This window comes from Mesoplodon densirostris, chromosome 1 (assembly GCF_025265405.1).
Source record: "Mesoplodon densirostris isolate mMesDen1 chromosome 1, mMesDen1 primary haplotype, whole genome shotgun sequence".
Lineage (NCBI taxonomy): Eukaryota > Metazoa > Chordata > Mammalia > Artiodactyla > Ziphiidae > Mesoplodon > Mesoplodon densirostris.
Window position 1 is genome coordinate 5,417,769 of NC_082661.1, and position 21,412 is coordinate 5,439,180.

General features: G+C 47.0%; 2 protein-coding genes across 3 annotated transcripts in view; one reads left to right on the plus strand and one right to left on the minus strand.

The window, feature by feature from the left end:
* Positions 1-21,412, minus strand: part of DOCK1 (dedicator of cytokinesis 1) — a 535,058-nt gene that overhangs the window by 278,329 nt on the left and 235,317 nt on the right. The gene's annotated exons all lie outside the window — the stretch shown is intronic.
* INSYN2A (inhibitory synaptic factor 2A) overlaps positions 1,286-21,412 on the plus strand; it is a 38,458-nt gene continuing 18,331 nt past the window's right edge. The window contains exon 1 of the mRNA XM_060098410.1: positions 1,286-2,460. Coding sequence (XP_059954393.1) covers positions 1,286-2,460 — 1,175 coding nt within the window. The remainder of the gene's footprint in view (positions 2,461-21,412) is intronic.

A 21,412-nucleotide genomic window follows, 5' to 3' on the forward strand; every position in this document is an offset into this window, starting at 1 on the left:
AACCCTCAAGAAAGTTCTTCCATGTGCAATACACAGCTGTGAATCTGCCTAATAAAGTGAAGGCATTTTACCCACTGGTATTCCCCCAGAGCAATCATTGGCCACCTGCATCTTTTTAGTTGCATTTAATAATTCAGCCCAAGATGAATTTGCATGATTAACATAAAGCCTTGTGATTTTATTTTCTTTCAGGACTTAAATCCTGAAACAACCACCATTGTGTTCATTTTCAGAGGTTGTGATCAAAACACAAAACTTGATTTTAGAATGAATAATTTCTTTAAAAAAAAGAAACAACGGTATTTTCAAATACCGCTCTCCACAGAATCAAAGAAAAGAGTTGCTAACACAAACTTTGTAGATGTAGGGAAACCCATGTCCTTTCTATGGCTACTGTTAACCCGTTAGAAGCAAGCCATACTGCAGAGGTTTTTTTCCTTTATGCTTTTCCCATAAGGCAGCACGGCCCACTATCCCATGGCATCCAGAATGGCTACCATAAATAGATTTAGCTCAGTTCCTCATCGGAGGGCTCTCCACATTTATCTGATCAGGAGCTAGAATCCCCGAGAAGTCCTTAAGAAAAAATAGCAATTCTCTCGGATTCCAATAATAGATTAATCACGTCATCTTCAAAAAAGTAATAAAAACCCAAACCAAGTAAGTTGCATTTGGGAAACCATCTGCCTATGAAGTGGAGATGTGCGTGTGAAATGGCAATTTGCAAAGCAGAAGAGGCAACGCCGTCGGGTTTCTTCATGAATATAGTAAAACAGGTTTGTCTAATAGGGAAACATGCCATACTATCAAAAGAAAAACGAGTGTATCCCACATGGAGAAGGAAGCAAGCTTTAATATCTGAGAAGCATTTCAAGCTGTGCCTGCCAGCGATTCTCCGTCTGTCTGATTTTCCTTAACATAACAGCCGACCTCACCTGTTTAAAAATAATTAGGGGGCTTCCCTGGTGGCGCAGTGGTTGAGAGTCTGCCTGCCGATGCAGGGGACACGGGTTCGTGCCCCGGTCCGGGAGGATCCCACGTGCCACAGAGCGGCTGGGCCCGTGAGCCATGGCCGCTGAGCCTGCGCGTCCGGAGCCTGTGCTCCGCAGCGGGAGAGGCCACAACAGTGAGAGGCCCGCGTACCGCAAAATAAAATAAAATAAAATAAAATAAAAAATAATTAGGGAGCAGGCAGTAGTCATTCCGGCCCAAAGTTTGTGCTGCCTGTGTTTGCGTGTGTGTTTCTGTTCCACTGACACGTCTGTTGTCTCCGACTGCAGGAACCATGGTCAGTAAGGAACCCAGCAAATGCGCACTCACGACCTCGGCGAGTGAAGTGGAGCCTGCCGCCTGCCTGGCCCTGGAGATGAAATATGCCCTGGATCCCAACCGGCAGATTAAGAAGCGTAATAAAGCCCTGCAGGTGCGGTTTAAGGATATCTGCGAGGCGCAGAACGAGCAGAGGGACACGCAGCTCTCCTCGGGACAGCTGGGCGACAAGCCGGCGTCCTACAGGGCCACCTACCGCAAATACATGACCGTGCCCGCTCGGAGGTCCATCCCCAACGTCACCAAGAGCACAGGTGTGCAGACCTCGCCAGACCTTAAGAAGTGTTACCAGACTTTCCCTCTGGACCGCAAGAAAGGGAATCTCAAAGGCATCCCGGCCGCCGATGCCTTTAAAAGTCAAAACAATGGGTTTGTAATTGATGCTAAAGAGAAGCGTGAGGAAGGGCCCGGGGCGGAGGCCCAGCAGTGGGGCGCGCATCGGGCTCAGAAGGCGGCGGCGTTGGTTTTCCACTCCGATGAGCACGTGAACGCGCTGGACCAGCCCGCCGGGGTCAACTGCGCAGAGCCATGCAAAACCCCCGACCTGCACCGCTGCCGAGATGCTCCTCTCCAGATCTCCACGCGTCCTCCCTCCCAGGAGCCCGATGACCAGCTGCACGGGAAAGCAGAGCGCGACCGGGCGAACCCAGACGCCGAGGAACCCGCCGCATCGGCCCACGGGACGGTGTTTAAGACAGAGGTGGCCACCGTTTACGCACCTGCCCCCGGCGCTGGCGCCCCCGAGCTGGCCTTGTCGAACTCCGCCCCCTCGAGCGAGTGGTCCCTCTGCCCCGTGGCCGACCAGGAGCGGAGGAAGGCCTCACAGGCCAATGGGCTCCAGGCCCCGCCCGACGCTGCCCTGGCCTGCTCGCTCCCGATGCAGTGCCTGTCCCCCGAATGTAGTGAAGCGTCCCTGCAGACTCAGGCCCCCCCGGGGCAGGAGCACCAGCCTTGTCCGACAGCGCTCGCTGTGGGTGAAGAATGCCAACAAATCGTGCCTCATACGGAAGTGGTGGATCTGAAAGCACAGCTTCAGATGATGGAGAACTTAATCAGTTCAAGCCAAGAAACCATCAAAGTGCTCTTGGGGGTCATTCAGGAGCTGGAAAAAGGAGAGGCCCATCGGGAAGGGTATGTATGTTCACGCCTTTCTTATGACGCTCTCTGCAGGCGTATCACCCTCAGGGGCCATCAGGAGCCCCCACAGCCCAAATCCTTAATGAGACTAAAGGCTGCATTTCTGAGAACAGGCTGTAGTCTGAGGACACAGCAAGGTCAGAGCGGTCCCAGATTATTTTATGATGCTAGACCTCATTCAGCCTCACCTGCAAGGCTGACTTGCTGGTTAGCGTTCCTGTGCCTGGCCTGGAATTTAATACCTATTTTTTGAATGAACTGATGGAGCTTTCCTTTTTATCTCCCAGGGCCAAAGGTTTATGATACTGATGAAGTATAATAGGCATGCCAGTCCAGAATATCTAATCTAAATAAGAAGCTAGCTGCCTCTTAGGAACCATATTATGGAAGAGAAATTCGGATGGCATTTTGAAAAGTAAATGCTGACTCACTTACGCTAAATAATTGGAATAACATTGATATTCAGGACTGTATATGAGGTTTTATATTTTATACAACAGACAGTATTTCTTTTTTCTTACTTGGAACGCATAGAAGCAATGCCCATCCTTAGACAAATCCTAACTGTATATCATTAGGAGCAAGATGCCTTTCTCCACGAGCTGCCCTGTGTGCACAGACGGGCAGTAGAGAGAATGAAAGTAGGGCTGTCTGCCATTGATAACAGATTGCTGAACCTCGTTTCCCATCTTTTGTACTTGAAACTGTGCTAGGACGGCCAGGCAGTGTGCTAGGCTGATACGAAACAGCCAGCACTGCTGTGCTTCCGTGCTTCTTGAAACCCCGTGTCATGGCTCCCTGGTTCTGTCTAGACGGCCAGACCTTCTCTTTCCCATTCCCCCAGGAAGCTGTGTGGATTCCACCAGCCCATGTGTTGGAGGTGGCATCCGAGGCACTACCCTGTTGCCTCACGTGGTCAGCACGCTTCACCCCGTGGGCTCCCACCCCTGGTTAAGTGAGCTGGCAGCCAGCATGAAGATAAGCCAAGAAATGCACGGTCAGGGCAGCAAAGCACCCTTGCACAGGATTGTTGTGGCTGAGTTACATTGTGTTTGCATGCTGCAAACAAAGGGGAGGAGACAACCTCTGTGATCTTAAGGCCTGGCCCCAGAGGCAAGGTGCCTGGTGCAGATGTTGCCCTTGGTGTCTGGCTTCTCCAGCTTCGTGCAGGTGATTCACCTACAAAAGGAGTTAACTCTCAATAACCCCCACCTCCTACGACCTAGCATTGTTTGCAGCCTACAGTATGAAGCAAAACAAGTTGCTAGCCAATCGTAAACTAATCTAACAGTAGATTAATAGTAACCTACCATTAGAGAACGGTTTTCAAAAGGCTTTCTTAAATTTGGGGTTTACATCTCATTTTCATCCCACTTCAATCATTTAGACTTGAATAAATACATAACCAAAAGCAACACACTAAGGTGGGTCTGTAAGGGATTTGTCATCAGTAGAACACTCCCATGGAAACATGAAAAGCCCAAACAGGGACCGATCACTGACTTCAATGTAGCTGGTAGTGACTTAAACCAGACAGCAAACTAGAAAGATACCAACATCACCAAATGGGAAATAAACTTCAACAAATGGTATAAAACCAAATGCATATACTAAGTCGCGTGCATCTCACAGGGGTGCGTGCCAAAATAAACACCTGCATGGTTTGAACAGCCACAAACACCCCACGCAAGGAGACCTGTGTTCTACACGGAGGTCCCTTCTATTAGAACAGGGCGGAAAGTTGTTTTGAATGGGATCCTCTGAGTTCTCTGAGACTACATCAGTCTTCAAAGTGGTTTTGAGTTTGTTAAGACATGTCTAGGTGGAAATTCTGGCTCTGAGGACTTGGGCGAGGGCTGCACCCCTCTGTGCCTCAATGCTTCGCCTGTAAGTTGGAGCTTATCACCTGTCCTGCAGACCGAGGGTGAGGAAGACAGGGAGTGACCTTCTAGTGCATGGAGCCCAGCACCAGGTGCATCTGAATGGGTTGGTGTCTGCTGGTGGCGTGAGGGTTGCCTTGCTGGTCAGCAGTGTTGGGGTCTGGGGAACACTTAGTGGCCCCATTTTTGAGTCCAGAGTGACGGATGCACCCCACACACTCTCAGTACACAGGCGGCCACCAAGTGCCGTTCCTGCATGCCCTGACCTGCTTTGTCCAACAGAGTGGCCACACGTGGCTATTGAAATTCAAACTCGAACTAATTACAATTGATAATTCCGTTCTTTAATCACAGGATTAAAGAAACATCACAGGGCCCAAGAGCCACCTGTGGAGACTGACTCCTACACAAGACAGAGGACATTTCCATCATCACAAAAAGGCCTTCGCCCCAGTACACCCAAAACAAGGGACAGTGCCTGGCTTCTAACCATTTGAGGAGTAGGCACCTTAGATCAAGGCAAAGGATGACCTAACTTAGAAATCAATCTCTAGGTCAGTTGTTGTCTGCACAGGCCAGGTTCACGGTAGAAAAGCAGGACCATAGCCAGGTGAACTCCCACACCTGTTCCTAATAATCTTCATTTCCACTTCCCTCTCTGAGCTCTCTGGATAACAGTGAGTCAAGTGGTTTCAAATTCCAAAGCCACCTTGAAGGTGACCCCTCTTGCTCAACTGCCCAGGGTCATTCATTTGCCCAAAATTCAAATTCCCACCACTCTTTTCCATGTCAGAATATGGAAAAGGGAACAGTGGCCTCAGCGGCAGGCAGATAAGAAGCAGGCTCCTGCTCCATCCCTTTTCAGGGGTCTGGGGCTAGCAAGGGTGGAGAGTGGGGGAAAGGTCTGCTGGTATATTTTTAACAACTGGCTCTCAAAGAAGGGGGAGTAGCACTTGCTGATTTCCATGGTATAAATACTGCCAATAATTGTGGCCAATATCAGCCAGCTCATTAAATCCTGAAAATTTAACCTTCGGCTGCTCTGAGCACTGGACCAATCCCCTGAAGGACATGCACTAGGACAGTCACTTTAAGGGAGGAATTCACAGGACTTATTTTATGTACTCAGCCTAAGCCAAGAAATGTTATCTTATCGTTGCATCTCATGGTAGAAAATAGGAAAACTCACTCTACTTTATGTAGATTATTATGATAGTCATTGTGTAACACGACAAGGAATTTCGTGACCACATTAAAATATTGGAAAACACTCCACGTCATCACCTGTGAAGAATGCTCAGAACCTGGGTACAATCCACTTCTCTCCTCACCCTTCACACCCAAATTAGCTTGCAAGGGCCTCTGTATAGAAATTTACCTTCAGTAAGAGGAGTCTCAGTGAGGGAAGGAATTCTGTGTGCACTTGACTTAGAAATCAATCTAAGAGCTCACGACTTTGAAACCAAGTGACACATTTTGCCCCCAGATCCCCACTGCACTGCAGGCTTGAGCCAGGGCTGGCGAGGCATCGGGGGTGCTCTTGTGGGTGATGTTAGCCCAGACCAAAGGAAGACAATGCTCGTTGAACTTGGCTAGCACGGCCACGGGCAAATTACATTCAATGTGTAACTTGAATAGAACTTCTTTTCATCGTTGAGTTTGTTTATGCGTTACCAAGTCTGCCAGGCAAGTTCTTGTAATAGTTCTTACTCTGTGCATAGGAATTTCTGTATCACCAACCAGGACCATTTTCAGTAGCTTCCAAATTATTTTTCAGAAGAGACTCTTTCTTTACTCTCGTGTGCTTATATAGATTTCTGAAAGGCCTCAGCAGAGAAAGGTTTCAGTTTAGGCAAGTTACTTAATCTCAGCGAGCTTCAGTTTCATCTTCTATTCAACAGGGACGCTAGAAGCTTAACAACGCTGTCCACAAAGGTCTCAGCAATAACCGACACACAGCGGGTGCTGAAAAAGGACCCATCCTAATATGAGCATTTCAGCGGGATGCGTTCTGTAAGCGAGTGGATGTGCACAAAGTGTTCAGGAACATGCCTTCTTATTCTTAGTCCCTTGTAAAATGTCTGGGCAGTTCACTAAAACCACTCACTTTAAACAATTCAGGTGGCCTTTGATCCCTCTGTTTGCGTGAAGGCCAAGAATGATCCTGCTTATTTCAAAGCTCTCAGCGTTATTCTTGTCTCTTCCCAGGAAGTTCAGGGTCACACAGGATATCTAAATGAGCCACAAATGTAATCGCTGAAGGCTGAGACCGGGCAAACGGGGCACTGAGTTTAGAAACCCAACCAATTCTTGTTAACAGTCGTAATTCCCCAGAGCAGCTGTGGGTTGCTGGGCAGGTGACCCTCCGACCCGAGGCTGTGGGGCTGCAGCACTTAGCTCAGGTGCTGCACCCTTACCGGCCACCTCGGCAGGGAGATGGCTGCTTACTTCTAAGATGCTGGCAGCCCCACATGTGTGGTGTCTTGAGGGGTTCACTAGCTGATGACAACCCAGCGATCCTCGGTTCTTCAGAGAAGACCTACAGACGACATGAGAAGCTTTACTCCACCCATTAAGCAAGAGGGCAGGACCCGCCATTGCCCAGAGTGAGACAGGTTCTTTCACTGGTCGGGTCTCTCCCACCATCAGCCAAGTGTCACATGCAGGCTTGGGTGTGTGGGAAGGAGGAAGGAGCGGCCGAACCCAGGCCACTCCTGGCCCTTAAATGTGACCAGCAGGTAGAGAGGAAATCATGAAGCTCCGGGGGCTTTGTACTGAGTCAGAGCAAGTGTGAGGCCATCACATAAGACGTGAAAATCCTAAGTAACCAACCAGCCCAAGGTGCCTGGTAGCTTGCAGTGAGCGTTATAAATCCAGTGATTCAATCTCCCGGTCATGGGGTCCTATTCAACCTCACTGAGAAATGGGTTTCTCCACGGGGGGATGTCCCGTTCTCCCGAGTCCAAGTCACATAGCAACAGGAAAGGGAAAAACTAGCCAAGGGAATTGCCCTGAGATCAGGGGCCCTTTGAGGGCATGCTCTCAGTGGCTCTGCAGGCAAAGGCGATAGGAACAAAGGTCTGGGGACGGCCCCGAGTTAAGACGAACCCAGTGTGGAATCCTGTAGTCACGTTTGCTCAACTTTGTTTTTCCTTTTAATCACTGACAACAGAGGCAGCCACAGAATGGGTGAGGGTGTGTGTGTGGCACGTACATGTAGAACTAAGGACCTAGGCCTGCAGGATCTATTTTTACTGAAAGACCTCAGGATCAGCTTCCAGTGTAGCAGATGTCAGCAAACTTTTTCTGCAAAGGGCCAGACAGCAACAATTTTAGGCTTTGAGGGCCGTGCAGTCTCTGTTCAAGTGGTTCAGGTGTGCCACTACATCGTCAACACAGTCATACACGACACACGTACGAATGAGTACTGCCATGGTCCTAGGAAACTTCACAAAAACAGGCGCTAGCCAGACTTGGGCCAGTTTGCCAGCTCCTGCGACATGGTCCTGTAAGTGTAGTAACCATAGTTCCTCGACCTGAAACCAGGTCACAATATGGGCGCAGGGCAATCCCAGGTGTGACTGCCCCACAGACGAGTGTATCATTCATTCACAGGTTCAAAAGGCTTCTACCAGGAGTCTCCTAGTGTTGCACAGTGTGTCAGGCAAGATGCGGGGAGAGGGGACAAGTCATAGAACTCAGGCCCTCCTCTGAAGAGTTCCCAGGTCACTGACACTCTGTCTGTACAAGCCTACGCTTATCTGTTCATCAGCCCATCAAACCTTCAGGATTCTGCTGGGGAAGTGTGCATGGGCGTGTACGTGTGTATTATACACAAACCTGTAATTTACACTGCATATACATACATGATGTGGAAGAGGTCTCACTCTCCCACCAGCAGCAATAAGAGGTCATCACAACACCTATTTATACGATGTGACTTGCTTTCGCCTAGATATTCACGCTGGATGGACAGAAATTACATACTTGCTTTACCTTCTGTCCTTATACTGACAGATCACACAGCAGCAGGCAGTCTTCAGAGGGACCTGTCAGGGGTGAGAAATCTCTCCAAATTTTCTCTAATTATCCATATGCCCAAACAGAATAAACACTGCATCGCAATTACAGAGGAAGCATAGAGGGACCATTTAATTTGTTTAAGTCACAGAGCAGAAAGAACCCACAGGAAAATCAAGCATCACTGCAGCAGCCAGGGAGTAGCCCGGAGTCACGGAGGTCCCAGCAGGAGGCGCGCAGCCTCCCACCCACCCGGAGCCCAGGGGGAAGCCAGGCAGTTAGGCAAGCCCACCTCAGGTCGGCTGTGCGCCCTCTAGAAGGAGACTGGGTTACTCTTGCCCAAACCCACCCAATTAATTGAGATCAAAGTTTTCCACCTGGTTAGCTGGAATGGCCAAATGTCAAAGAGGGGAGGTGGGTGCTTCTGAGGTCTTGCTTGACAAGCATCCTGGCGGATGTCTCTGGAATGTGAGCACTGCCTTCCCAGGTGTCTGGCCCTACAGCGCATTGCAGGAAAGAGGGGGTGTGAGCCGAGAGCAGCACACAGTCAAGTTCAAAAACAAAAAGGTTCTCCTCCTGCCAGCCGCACCCCTGTCCTCTCAGGCTCCCTATGTGGACGGGATGGAAGTGTCAGCACTTCATTTTCTAACGTGCTTGAGAAATCAGTTTGGGTGTCTCTGCCCATTTGTTGCAACCCCAAACATTTTAAAACACGCCAGCCAGCGGACTGAGCTTCCCTCCTGTTCACGTGGTTTTTCCATTTTCCGAGAATGACCGGGGCTCTGCAGCCAACTGATCCTGAGCTGGCCACGTGGCCCCGTCCCTCCCTGTCCTACATGTGCTTGGGGATGGTTATTAACCTCTCCAGTGCCTTTCTCCAGAGGCTTCTGACTCTGTGAAAGAGACCTAAGAACACCCGCCCCTCCTGGGCTTCCCCGGGAGATTAAATAAAATACCGAGGACCAGGCTCTCTTTGCACACTGTGTGTGCAAAGTTAACTCCTTTCAAGTTACTTTGTTACTGAGAAGCAGCCTTCCAGGTGCTAAAATGCAGGGAGGTGATGCAAGGGTGTAGGTGTGAACACCTTCAGAGAGATCTTCTTGCTTTACTCCAAAGGCAGGTTTATTTCCAAGGATTAGGAGGGGCTGAGGATTACAGAATGGAGACCTCCAGCTTTGTGCTTGTTTTCAGAGAAGTGTACGGGGCAAGGTTATTTGGTGTTACGGCCAAGGCAGCTGATGTGGAGTCAGGAAACGTGGTTTTGTTCCCAGCTCATCCTAGCCTCGCCCCTCTGAGCCCCACGCTCCCACATGAAAGGAGGACAGTCCACATGAGACAAGGGACCTCAAGGGTCCTTTCTGATCTAAGAACCAATCCTCCAGAGATGTCCAAGAACTTCATAAGTTCAGCCACTGCTGTAAATACATAGAGAAGTTGAGAGAGAGACAAGAGAAAGCAACACGGCCCTTTCTACAGATGTCGGTTAATAAACGCACATAGTGGTCCCACTATTAGGTTTTCTTTCTCCCCCTGATGCCTCAGCCATCCCTTATCTCTTCCACGGCTACACATGCTGCAACTGGCCTCTGTCCTTCTAGCCTGCAATCCTTTGAATAGTCTTCAAGGAAACCCCCCTTTTTTTTCTTTTTCTTTTGTAACTAATGGCTTTTATATATTTGTGATAAAATATTCAAGTTCTAGGGCCTCCCTGGTGGCGCAAGTGGTTGAGAGTCCGCCTGCCGATGCAGGGGATACGGGTTCGTGCCCCGGTCTGGGAGGATCCCATATGCCGCAGAGCGGCTGGGCCCGTGAGCCGTGGCCGCTGAGCCTGCACATCCGGAGCCTGCGCGTCCGGAGCCTGTGCTCCGCAACGGGGGAGGCCACAACAGTGAGAGGCCCGCATACCGCAAAAAAAAAAAAAAAAAAAAAATTCAAGTTCTAAAGTCCAAGTATAAGTTACCGTGTTTTATGATTTTGAAATAGAAGCATGTATGATATTCCCTTCTAGCATTTTCTTCATTTAATACACAGGGCTGCACTGGGTCTCTCCTATAGCTTAAATGTATATAACGTTGTAAATACCATTTTTAAGTTTTTAAGCAATAATAAGCCTTTCCGTCCTTAATATGAAAAATGAAGCACATATATTTATGAGACTATAAAACAGGTTCCAAATTCTTGCTTTGGGCTTCATGTAGGTATCACACATACTTGCAAATGTAATTTAAATAATCTTCCTGTGCAGAATGCCAAAAGAGATTTCAAATACCTCCCTAGCCTTTTAAGTTGGTAGGTGAATAAAAGCCTCACTACTGAGCCACTAGGCCATTCAGACACCCCATTCGTAGATAAAATGAGCAATTCAAGGCATGGCCTGAACGTTTATGGAATTTATGGATTTGTGTCCCAGAACTCGGGTTTAAAAAAAGAGAGAAATGAAATGCAGGTTCTCCTTTTCAAATACTTTTTTTTTTCTTTTTTAAACCCCATACAATTTCTGCTAAGCTACGCAAAAATGGTTTGAGCTCTATGTCCCATTGGCTCTGGGGGAGAGTTCCAGTGAAATGTGTGTCTCTGGGAAGGGCACCAACAAAGCTCATCCATTTTGAGCACCTACAATATGGTGGCCATTCTGCATTGTCTCCTTTAATCCCCAAAAGAACACTGTAAGGTAGGAAACTAAAGCTTGGATATATTAAGTAACAGCCCCAAGGTCAAGACTGGTGAGAAATAGTAAAGACAGAACTCACATCTAGACCCACCAGGCCCCAGCAGTATCCTCTCCCTCCTCTGAAAATGGGAAGCCTAGATGTCTGCACTGATGTGAAAAGCAGACATTTTTGATGCTCCTGCCAATTCTGGGTTCTTCCTTTCACTGGATGGGATCAAGAGGCTCCTGCACCCAGACCTGGTAAGGTCCACGTGGATTTACGTTCTGGAGAAAGCACACTTTTAATGCTGGAGGGAGCAGAAAGCACCTTGGAAGGGATCCCGGTAATAAATTACGTTTTTAAGGATTCCTAATCAGTAAGAGGAAGCCCCTCTGTGAGGTAGTTTCAGCAAAATCAAAGCCGTTGATATGGAAGTCCAGGGACCAGCAGCCACATCCATGAGCAACCTTCCCGGGGAAACCACTTCAAAGCTTTCACGTACTGCCTGTCACCTAAGTGGCTAGTCCCGTGTGCCACCCGAGCTCTACCTTAATTTATGTCCACATTCGTGTGAGCAAACGCTGAAGCAAAGTTTTTAATGCACCATAAAAACAAGCAAACTTGTGTTTTAAAAGACAGATCTGCATGGACAGTTATGAAAAATGAGTTCCTCTAGGTAAAGAAGGCATAAAACTGGGCCTGTTTTGACCCAAAATGGAGTAGATTTTTTGGTCAGTATCTCATTGGTTACAGCACTAGACTGGCTCCCCAGATGAAAGTCTCATAACTGGACATCAAGAATTTTATACTTGCTGACACCAAAATTTGAAGATTTTAATCTTCAGCTGCAAGAGCTCTGAAGCATTTGTTTAAAAGACGAGTGCAATGTCAAGCTTCTGAAACAAAGCACAGAAGCTTCACGGAGAGGAAGTCTGATTTAAAATTGTGAACTAACGTGCTCTAAAAAAAATACATCAAAAGAAATTATACATCAAAGATAAAAGCTCTGTGGTTATTTACCATCAGAACCACTGCCCAACACACATAATTAATTATTTCAAATTAAAACCTCTGTAAGATGGTAAGTGACAATACTACAGCTGAAGAAAATGGCAGCGCAGAAGGAAAATTCATTTTCGTACGGTACACTCACGTTCATATTTTCCTTCTAATTTGGTAGCGATGCCACCCAAATTCATTTTCGTTAATTCTCAATAAACTATAGCTTTAGTTTTCTCTCTCCCTCAGGAAACAAGTTGATCAAGTCAGCTTCAGCTCAGCCCTAAACAGTTGTTTCCTTTATTAATAGCTAATCCCGGTGCCCTCTGGGGCCAGTGACTTTTTTGTCATTATTGTCATCATTTTGCAACTTAGCATCTCCTTGATTTCAGGAATATGTGAAGGAAACTGGAAGCCCTGCCCTATCTGTAATATAACTGGGCAGTTCTACATGCCAAATAGTAATTAATATCCGCCCCGATTTTTACACAGTATGATTTTCTATTATGGAAATAGGATTAGAAAACACTAAAGAAAAAGTCCTGCCCTGACAACAGTGTTCATCTCCGTGCCTGTCTCTGTTCGAATCTCCACGTATTTCTGATAGGAGTAATAATGACTATGCAATAAGAAGAAGACAGTCCCTCTTCTTCATCAGGCATGGCTCTGCGTACAGGCAAAGAAGGAGAGAGCTGGGGCAGGGCCCAGGGAGAGGCACAGACCATGAGACCCCACGCTGGAGGAGAGGCAGGCAGCTGCTGCCGACCCCCGGGGACGAGAGGCTGAATGGTCTTGACTCCCCATGCTGGCGGCCATGCAGCACCACTCACCACCATTATAGCTTCCCTTTAATTCTTTGTAATGAAAACAAGCATTAAACGCTTCCCTAACAGCTAGAGCCTCCCCAGAATAACAGAGTCACCGCATTTGTTGGGGGGCTGGGCTAATAAACGTTAATTTGTCAACGGCGTCTTAAGAAAGCCACCGAGTTCATTATATATGGTGTTTGCCACTGAAACGTGTTCACCAGGATTCCTTCTGGGATAAAGAAATGACATTTCCTGGGGTGAGGAGAGGAGCTGGTTTAGGTGCAGACTAAGCCACTTATTTTAATAACTGGGTGTGGGAAGCAGAGGATGACTGACCTTTCCCACTTGTGTGGGGAAATTTAAGATGGCATCAGGGTAATACTTTTAGACAGACGTTTTCACCAGATCCAGCTGGGAACATCAGAGGACTGACCACCCTGCGGGTGGGTATCAGTTAATCCAGCAGATACTCAGGCAGATTCTTCATTCATGCATTCACTCGTTCATTATTCAAAAATATTTCTTGAGTACTCGCTACACTTCAGACCCCAATGTGAGCACTAAAAGTCCATCACGGAATAAACAGACAAAATCTCTGCCCTCGGGGTGCTGACATTCTAGTAGGAGAGGCAGACTGAAAAGCAAAATCATAACTCAAATTTATGGCATGTTCCACGGTGGTAAGTTTAAAGCAGAGAAGAGAGGTAGGGTACTGACTTTCTATCAGTCACGACAGAAGCCGGCGTTTACGAAGCACAGCTCCAGCCCTGCTCTCCAGAAGGTACCAAACTACGTGCTGGGATTGGGAAGACGGCTGAAGCTGTGTCCATGGCCACCAATATGCTCTCAGCCACACAGGAGAAAGACACCTCTACTGGACATCATCAGCATTCACTGTGGAATGATCTGGAAAAGAGCAGGGTGCTGGGAATTTGCCAGAAGCCATGCTGGGCAGCCTATGAGGGAACAGCGGAGCTGGTCCAGACCAAGGATGCTGGTGTGAACGAGCACAGCAACTGCCCCACGGAAGGAGTGCTACTTTTTGAAGTGACACGACTTACTCCGTTAACTTCGGAGCAATTCCTTCATCTTGGAAACAAATGTCCTCTAGAGTTTAAGTGTCGTGAGGGCAAGGTCTGTGTTTTTTTGTTGTTGTTTTTTTTTGTTTTTGCGGTACACGGGCCTCTCACTGCTGTGGCCTCTCCCGTTGCGGAGCACAGGCTCCGGATGCGCAGGCTCAGCGGCCATGGCTCACGGGCCCAGCCGCTCCGCGGCATGTGGGATCTTCCCGGACCGGGGCACAAACCCGTGTCCCCTGCATCAGCAGGCGGACTCTCAACCACTGCACCACCAGGGAAGCCCTAAGGTCTGTGTTTTATTCATCCAAGCAACTGCTCTCCAGCAAAGGGCCACGCACAAAGCTGGCGAACAAGAACCATCCCATGGACTGAACACACAAACATAGTGAAAGCCAGTTGGTTACTTTCGCTAATTTATAGCAAAGTGCTTGAAAGTCTATAATCAGAACACTACACGGAAATAACTAGGATTACTGAAAATCATCCTGATGTGTTTAATAAGCTCACACGGTGTTACATAGAGAGCTCGTTCTTCAAGGGTCCACATCTCAATTCTTGGCTCTGGGAGAATGGTGCGTGTACAATTTTGAGAACTTCACCCTCTAGTGGACAAAATTAAGTAAGGGTAACACGAATGGGAAGAAGAAAGATCCAGCTCAAGCTATGACTGGGCTGTGCTCTAAAACATCACTTCTAAGTAATCTGTTTGGACCTCTGCACAACTTCCAACAAGCCAAAATCATAGATGGTGTTAGAGTTCCCAGGCTAGCCCTCAAGTTTTTTCAGCTGTGTTGAGACTCAACAGAGAATGCTGTGAAATCTAACAGTCAAGTTTGTAGAGAGATTATTTCTTCTAACACAGGACTCCAAAAATGGATCTCCCTTAAAGGTGCCAACCAGAACAACTCTTATTTTAGGCAAGCGACATCTGGAACATACACATTCAAATTCAGGAGGATCGCATGAGTGTGTGTGGAAAGAAGTATTTGATGTCCTTCGATCTCCATGAGAGCCCTTTCCTCCAAAAAGAAGTCCAGAAGATGAAACTAGAAACAGAGGAAACCAGTGGTTAATGAGAATGGCCTTACTGCCTGACCTCACATCTACAGGCCAAAGAGCAGGAGAAGAGAGAAACCAGGGTCCTGGAATAAATGATTGCTGGCTAAAATTCTCTAAATACAAACAATGCAGCGACTATAACCAAGAAACTGGTGCAGGCGCTGCTCTACCATATTCAGGGTAATAAACAGAAAACATGGAAGTGAGTCTTTTAAAGCTTTCTTGAAATGTCAAGAGCTGCCAAATCCCACTGAAAAAGAGATCAAACCAACCCTCATAGATTGACGGAGACAAAGTTACCTTCCCAAATAACTTTATTTTTCATTTGCTCTTTCATTCATCATTCCATGCATCCAAAGCCTTTCCACCTCTCCTGTGACCAGCAAGCCAGATGTTGGCTGGGCAAACAAAGGAAAAGGCAAAGCACGCCATGACGATACCAAATGCTGGGAGTGCTGGTGGAGGAAAGTCATTGACAGCTGGCCAAAGGGCACCTGAAGAGCAAGTGACGGTGCAGAATTCTAAAAAGGCTTCACAACGACCAGCGCACTTAGACATCCCTAAGGCAGGGGAAAGCAGGGGTGGTGAAGAGATCTGGGGTCAGTGTTAAATCTGTGTTCTTCAAACTGCAACCCCAGTCTTTGAAACAAACACACTGCTTTGTCAGCTTGGGGATTCCAGGCCACTAATGAACAAAGAATCGCTCAGCCTAACATAGCAAGTCGGCCACTGGCTACAAAACGGCTCCCCTCAGCTACTGGGAAAAAGGGACCTGGTCAGACCATCACCAGTGAAAGCCAGTACTGCCTTTTATTGACCAACGGCTGTTCTTGGCGTTTGTTAATTAAGAAAACTTTAAACTTAAAAATTTTTTTAACAAACTTAAATTGGATGTCCCCCACATCCTGGCATTTAATAGCTCAAGTTAATAAAACAGATATCGTTGAGTTTCCACGGTTATATGGGGAAAGTCTACATTCACTTTAGCCACTAAACAGCTGATATAGGAACTAAACTCCAGTTGCAGGGCGTAATCTGGCAAATTCCTAGTGAGAAATTAGACTTAGGAACAAGCCAAAACTACTGCCAGAGGTGGGCTTAAAACATAGGAGATGGTCACTGAAAACAGCTGAGTGTGACTATTTTTGAAATTTAATTTCCGCCAACAAAAGCAGTGGTATCAGTTTATGCCTCTAGTTAATGTCACTTTGAGACTATTAAGTGGAAAAGCCCTTTAAGATGCTGACGTAAATGATGGCTCGGTTATCAAGAAGGCACGGCTGCAGCACAAACCTGGCCTAGAATGAGGATGGAAAGAAAACAGTGAGAAGATGAAGTGAGAAGGCCGAAAGAACAAGAAAGATCAAAACGAGGAGAATAAATTAGACAAGGGCATAAAATGATCACTGAGAGCAGAGACCGTGCCGTTTTCTTTGTTGCAGCAAACAGTGAGCAGAGGGCCTAACACATACCTTTGAGTTAATTCAAAGTGACTCAATACCCTACGGAAGGAGTGTTTCGAAGACCCCAATTAAAGGACCACGCCCTGATTTTAACATTACCCAAACGCGTCTTTTGCTTACATGCGAAGAGCTCTAAACTTGCTGAAAATCACCGTGTCATTTAAAAGACCCACAAATTAGCAACGGGGTCACTTGCGCTGTGTGTCCTGTGCCGTTCGCCCTGCTCTATGTCCCAAAGTGGAAGTGGAGGAGGGGCCCCTCCAGGGGCATGCTTACACACTAGTGAGGCTGGCTGAGAGGAGAATGCTTTTCTGAAATCTAAAACCAAACACTCCATCCACTGTTCCCAGGGAATGTGAGAAGAGATTTTTCCTTGGGCAACTTAAGATCTTCTGGCGAAAACAGTGTTGTGAGATGTGGCAGGAGAAACAGCACATTAAAGCCAATTCAGTAATCCAGTACCAGTGATTACAATTCAATACCATAGAATTATTTCCACTTGCCAACCATGCTTCTCTGAGCTGCTTATAACTTTGTCAGACTTTGCTTTTGAGAGCAGGCACAGTAAGAGACATTTTTTTCCCTTTCCGGACCTTTCCACCAAACAATTTTTCTCTGCTGGGGCTGGAGTGGAGACACAGGGTTGTCAGTCTCCACTCTCAGGCCCCATCTTCAAGGTCTCAGAGACACTGAGCCACTTGGACATGGAGCCAGGAAGAAAGCTTCCGGTGACCTTTCTGTGATATTTTGCAGCACCCTCTCCTACCACCCAGGGCCCAGCTATCTTAGATCTCCCTGTGATGCGTTCATGAAAAAGCAGATGCCTGTCCCCGGCTCTCCATCCCTGCCTCCCAGGACACAACTGTGGTCCAGCGCAGGCTGAAGCTGGCAGACATCCTCCTTCGTTGATCATTCCTAAGGCTTTGTGACAAAAACCGCCACACCAGCTCCACCCTTTGCCTTCCCTTCTTTGTTTCTGTTGTTTAAATCCCATTCCTCATTGCCTCTTTTGTTGCTGATCTGCAACAGGACTAACTGAAGACTTGCAGACCCCAAACTGTCACCAATGCTGTCTATTTTATGCAAGTGGATGAAAGTATATTTTTACCTTCAGGAATTTTGGATAATGACAACTAAAGAATTGGAGCAGATGTCCTCAGAAGCCAAAGGCAGCTAGAGAAACTGGTGAACCACATTCTGAGTTAAACCTGAAAATTCTAGGCCAGTAAGAAAGGAGGATTTGACGTTTTCTTTGAATGGGGGTGCCCCAACTAGAGTTCCATGCTGTCTGCTATAAAGGACACTCCTTTTGCTTTCTTGAAAGTACAGCAAGGTCTTCTGAAGAAATCTGTTTCACTACAAAGAGGAAGTGGAAATGACTCTCATACTGGACTCCACCAAAACTACCTTGTAAAATCAGCTCGAGCAAAACCTTCTGCTTTAACAAATCAAGAACAACAGTCCCCTCCTGTGCTTTCCACAGAGTCCATTCTCTTTACATCCCTATTAATTTCATAACTGAAGTCGAGTCTCCTTTACCTTTCAATAAAGCCCACCCTGACCAATGAGTGTCCAAAGGGCATCAAGGAAGGAGAGGGTCGGGATCCCAGAAATGGTCCCTGGGTTAGACCCGAGATCTGGGGGGATGGGAGTCAAGAGGGTCAGTGGAACAGGAGAAACGGCACCTCGGACTCTCGGCGCTGTCCTTGGTGCTGAATGTTATGATTTCCACCCCCCACCTCCCCCCACCACAGTAATATATGCTGTTGAGTCCAGAACATTCACAAATGGCAACTAACTGTAGTGAGATGATAAACAGCAAGTGCTGCAAAGATCAGTGCATTAAAAAATCCATGTCTGCAGTGAGCATGCCTATCACTGGGATCCAAAGAGGTTTACACTAGAAAGTGAGAACCAGAACTTTTCATAATTTATACTTTTCATATGCTTTTTTTTTTTTTTTTTTGCGGTACACGGGCCTCTCACTGCTGTGGCCTCCCCCGTCGTGGAGCACAGGCTCCGGACGCGCAGGCTCAGTGGCCACGGCTCACGGGCCCAGCCGCTCCACGGCACGCGGGATCCTCCCAGACCGGGGCACGAACCCACGCCTCCCGCATCGGCAGGTGGACCCCCAACCACTGCGCCACCAGGGAAGCCCCCTCATATGCTTTTTGCACTTAGAATATTTTTCATTAGATTTGTCCATTACTGGACTTCAATATGAGAACACAAGAGACTGACTGTATTATTGGGTTAATAAATTAGTATTAACCAAACACCCAGCGTGTACCAGGCATTGTGACAGGCATGGGGTTATAAACCTATATAAGGTATAGGTTCCTCAAAACAAAAGAGAAGAGAGTTTTATAAAGGTAGCAATTAATGTGCAAGACAGGAAATTTTTAATTTTTGATCAAGATGTTCTCCCTCTGTGGCTTTGACATCAATAATCTAAGCTCCCTCTTCTCCAAACTTCTAATCACAAAAGACCTCTAGCCCTCCTGTCACTGGAGAAGCATCTGCTCCAGCAGTTCAGAGTTTCTGGATCGCTTCTCTTTTTGGCAGTGGCAATCCAGAAAGATAATCATTCCAAGTATTGGTTTTATGACTTGTTTCCAAGTGAGAAGGAAAAAATAGGGACATTCCATAATGGCACTCTGTGTTCCCTGTCCTGTAGAAAGGACTCATCTGTTTTGTCTGTATTTGGAGAACACATTCATTCAGATTCTGCAACGCAATTATTAATGGGACCATAAAATCATCAGCGAAGCCAAACCCTACATCTTGTAAGCCCCAAGGACAATGAGATGGATTATCAAAGCAACAAGCACAGTGGGTCACACAGTTCCAGCCCTCTACTAAGAACACCCTCAATGCTTAATAAAACTGTAGTGGACATACCTTGATTAACAATAGGTATTGGAGGCAGCCTGTGACTTAACCATATGACACAAGGACAACACTTTAACTTTTATCCACCAATTAATCTCTCACTGACATCCGTTTTTATGAACTACCTTTCTGGACTCCACCAAACATTTGAATCCTTTCAAAAAGAGAGGTCCTTAACAAAACCATGGAAACATCCTGAAGGGTCTTCCCGAGAATAGTTCGTGGCAATGAGATCTTGAAAACACTTCTCACACACGGTGGCAATATGGCGGACCACCAAATTTTCATTTAAATTAGCTAAAAAAGGGGGGACCACACACAGATATGTCTCTCTATAAAGCAGATATTATGACTCACTTGATTCTAATCAACAGACATCAGCCAAACCACACTGTATCTCAGGATTGCGTGAGTTAGGTTGGGCTACAAATAAAAGAAGGGAGAAAAAAGAAATTGAATGCAAATGATGTGATAGAAAGGGAGGAGTGAGAGTAAAGGTTAGGAGGAAGTAGGTTCCATGTCATTCTGTCATCCACGTATAAATAAACTTCTACAGTGGCTTCCCATTAAATTTACAATAATGTCCAAAGAGCTTCCTATTTCATATGATCTGTTCTCACCTCCCACCTCTCTCATGTGCTCCAGCTATTCTAGCCACACTGGCCCTTTTATCTGTCCTGCAAACATGCCAACATCATTCCCATTATGATGTTCACAAGTGATGGCCCTTTTGTTTGCAAAACTCATCTCTAGATCTGGAGATGACTAACTGCCCTTTCATTATCATCCAGGTCTCATTCCAAATGCAGGGTCCTCGGGGAGTGAGCCAGAGCCACCTGTACAACATTTCCTTAACAACGAGCCGTCTCCAGAGCCATTCATTCATTCACTCTTGTGTGCATGTGTTGCCCGTCTGGCTCTCCCACTCTGCTGTAAGCTTCGAGGACAAGGACAAGATCCTATTCCAGAATGTCTCCTCAGTAGCCAGAATAATGCCTGACACCTAATGGCACTTAATCATTATTTGCTTACTGATTATAACAGGGAAAAAAATGCATGCTTTTTACCAAGTGATAAGAACAGTCTGTTCAGAAAGGGCTTTAAAAAGAGCAGTTTATAACTGAAGAACCCCAAGGTCCTGGAAGAGAGTTCTCTTGTGTGTTTTAGGTGCCTGAAGCCTTTGTCCTGTCAGTGCTGGACTCATTGACTATCCCAAGGTGGCAATTATACAAAGTGCAGAACACAGGTCCCAAGGTTCGAGCAGGGCATCACGGAGCATCAGAAGCCTGGGGTCTAAGAATAATGAGATCCCAGACCTGAAGTGTTGCTATATTCTCCTCTGTAAAATGAGGTAGCGTAATTAATTCGAGGACTCCAGGCTCCGATGTAAGTGAGACACTTGGGAACTCCATGCTCCTGGGCAAGGAAGGGGCGTTGGTGTCGATGAGAACTGATGCAGATTCTTCCTGAGGTCTCGAGCAGGAAAGTTCTGCAAGCATGGAAGTCGGATTTTCCTTAGAGCCCAGTAAGCATGCCCCTCAAATAAAGGTTAGGAAATGCCCTTGATTTCGTCTGTTTTCTTTTAAAAGCCTAAACTTTAGAATGTGACCAGCGCATACAGAAAACTAATACAGATCCTCCTCGCTGGCTGGTGCTTAATACACACCAATGCAACACACAGAGGAGCTGTCCCTCGTCTGCAGCCCAGCCTAACAGCGGGACAGCACGTCCTGCAGCAAACACGTCATTGCCAGCACTTGTGCTCAAGTACCATGCTTATTTTACCATACAAAATGACCACGGTCGGACATGAGCTTAGGACAGAGCTCCAGTAAAATCAGTGGGATGCAGAAAGGCCTTTTATACATAATGAGGCATGGGAGAATGGAGGTCAGTGTCTAACACAGAGGACTCTTGGTATGGGTTGAACAAATCTGGAGCCAGGGAGGAAGGTTCAGGAGGAATGTACCCTTGGGGCTTGTCATCAGGAGGAAAGGGCTAAGGAAAGAGGAAGGTGTCATGCACAAGCTCTTCCCTGCTCTCCTCCTGACAAAGCTCAGGGGAGAGGAAAAGTCCCCAAGTGGGCATCCAAAG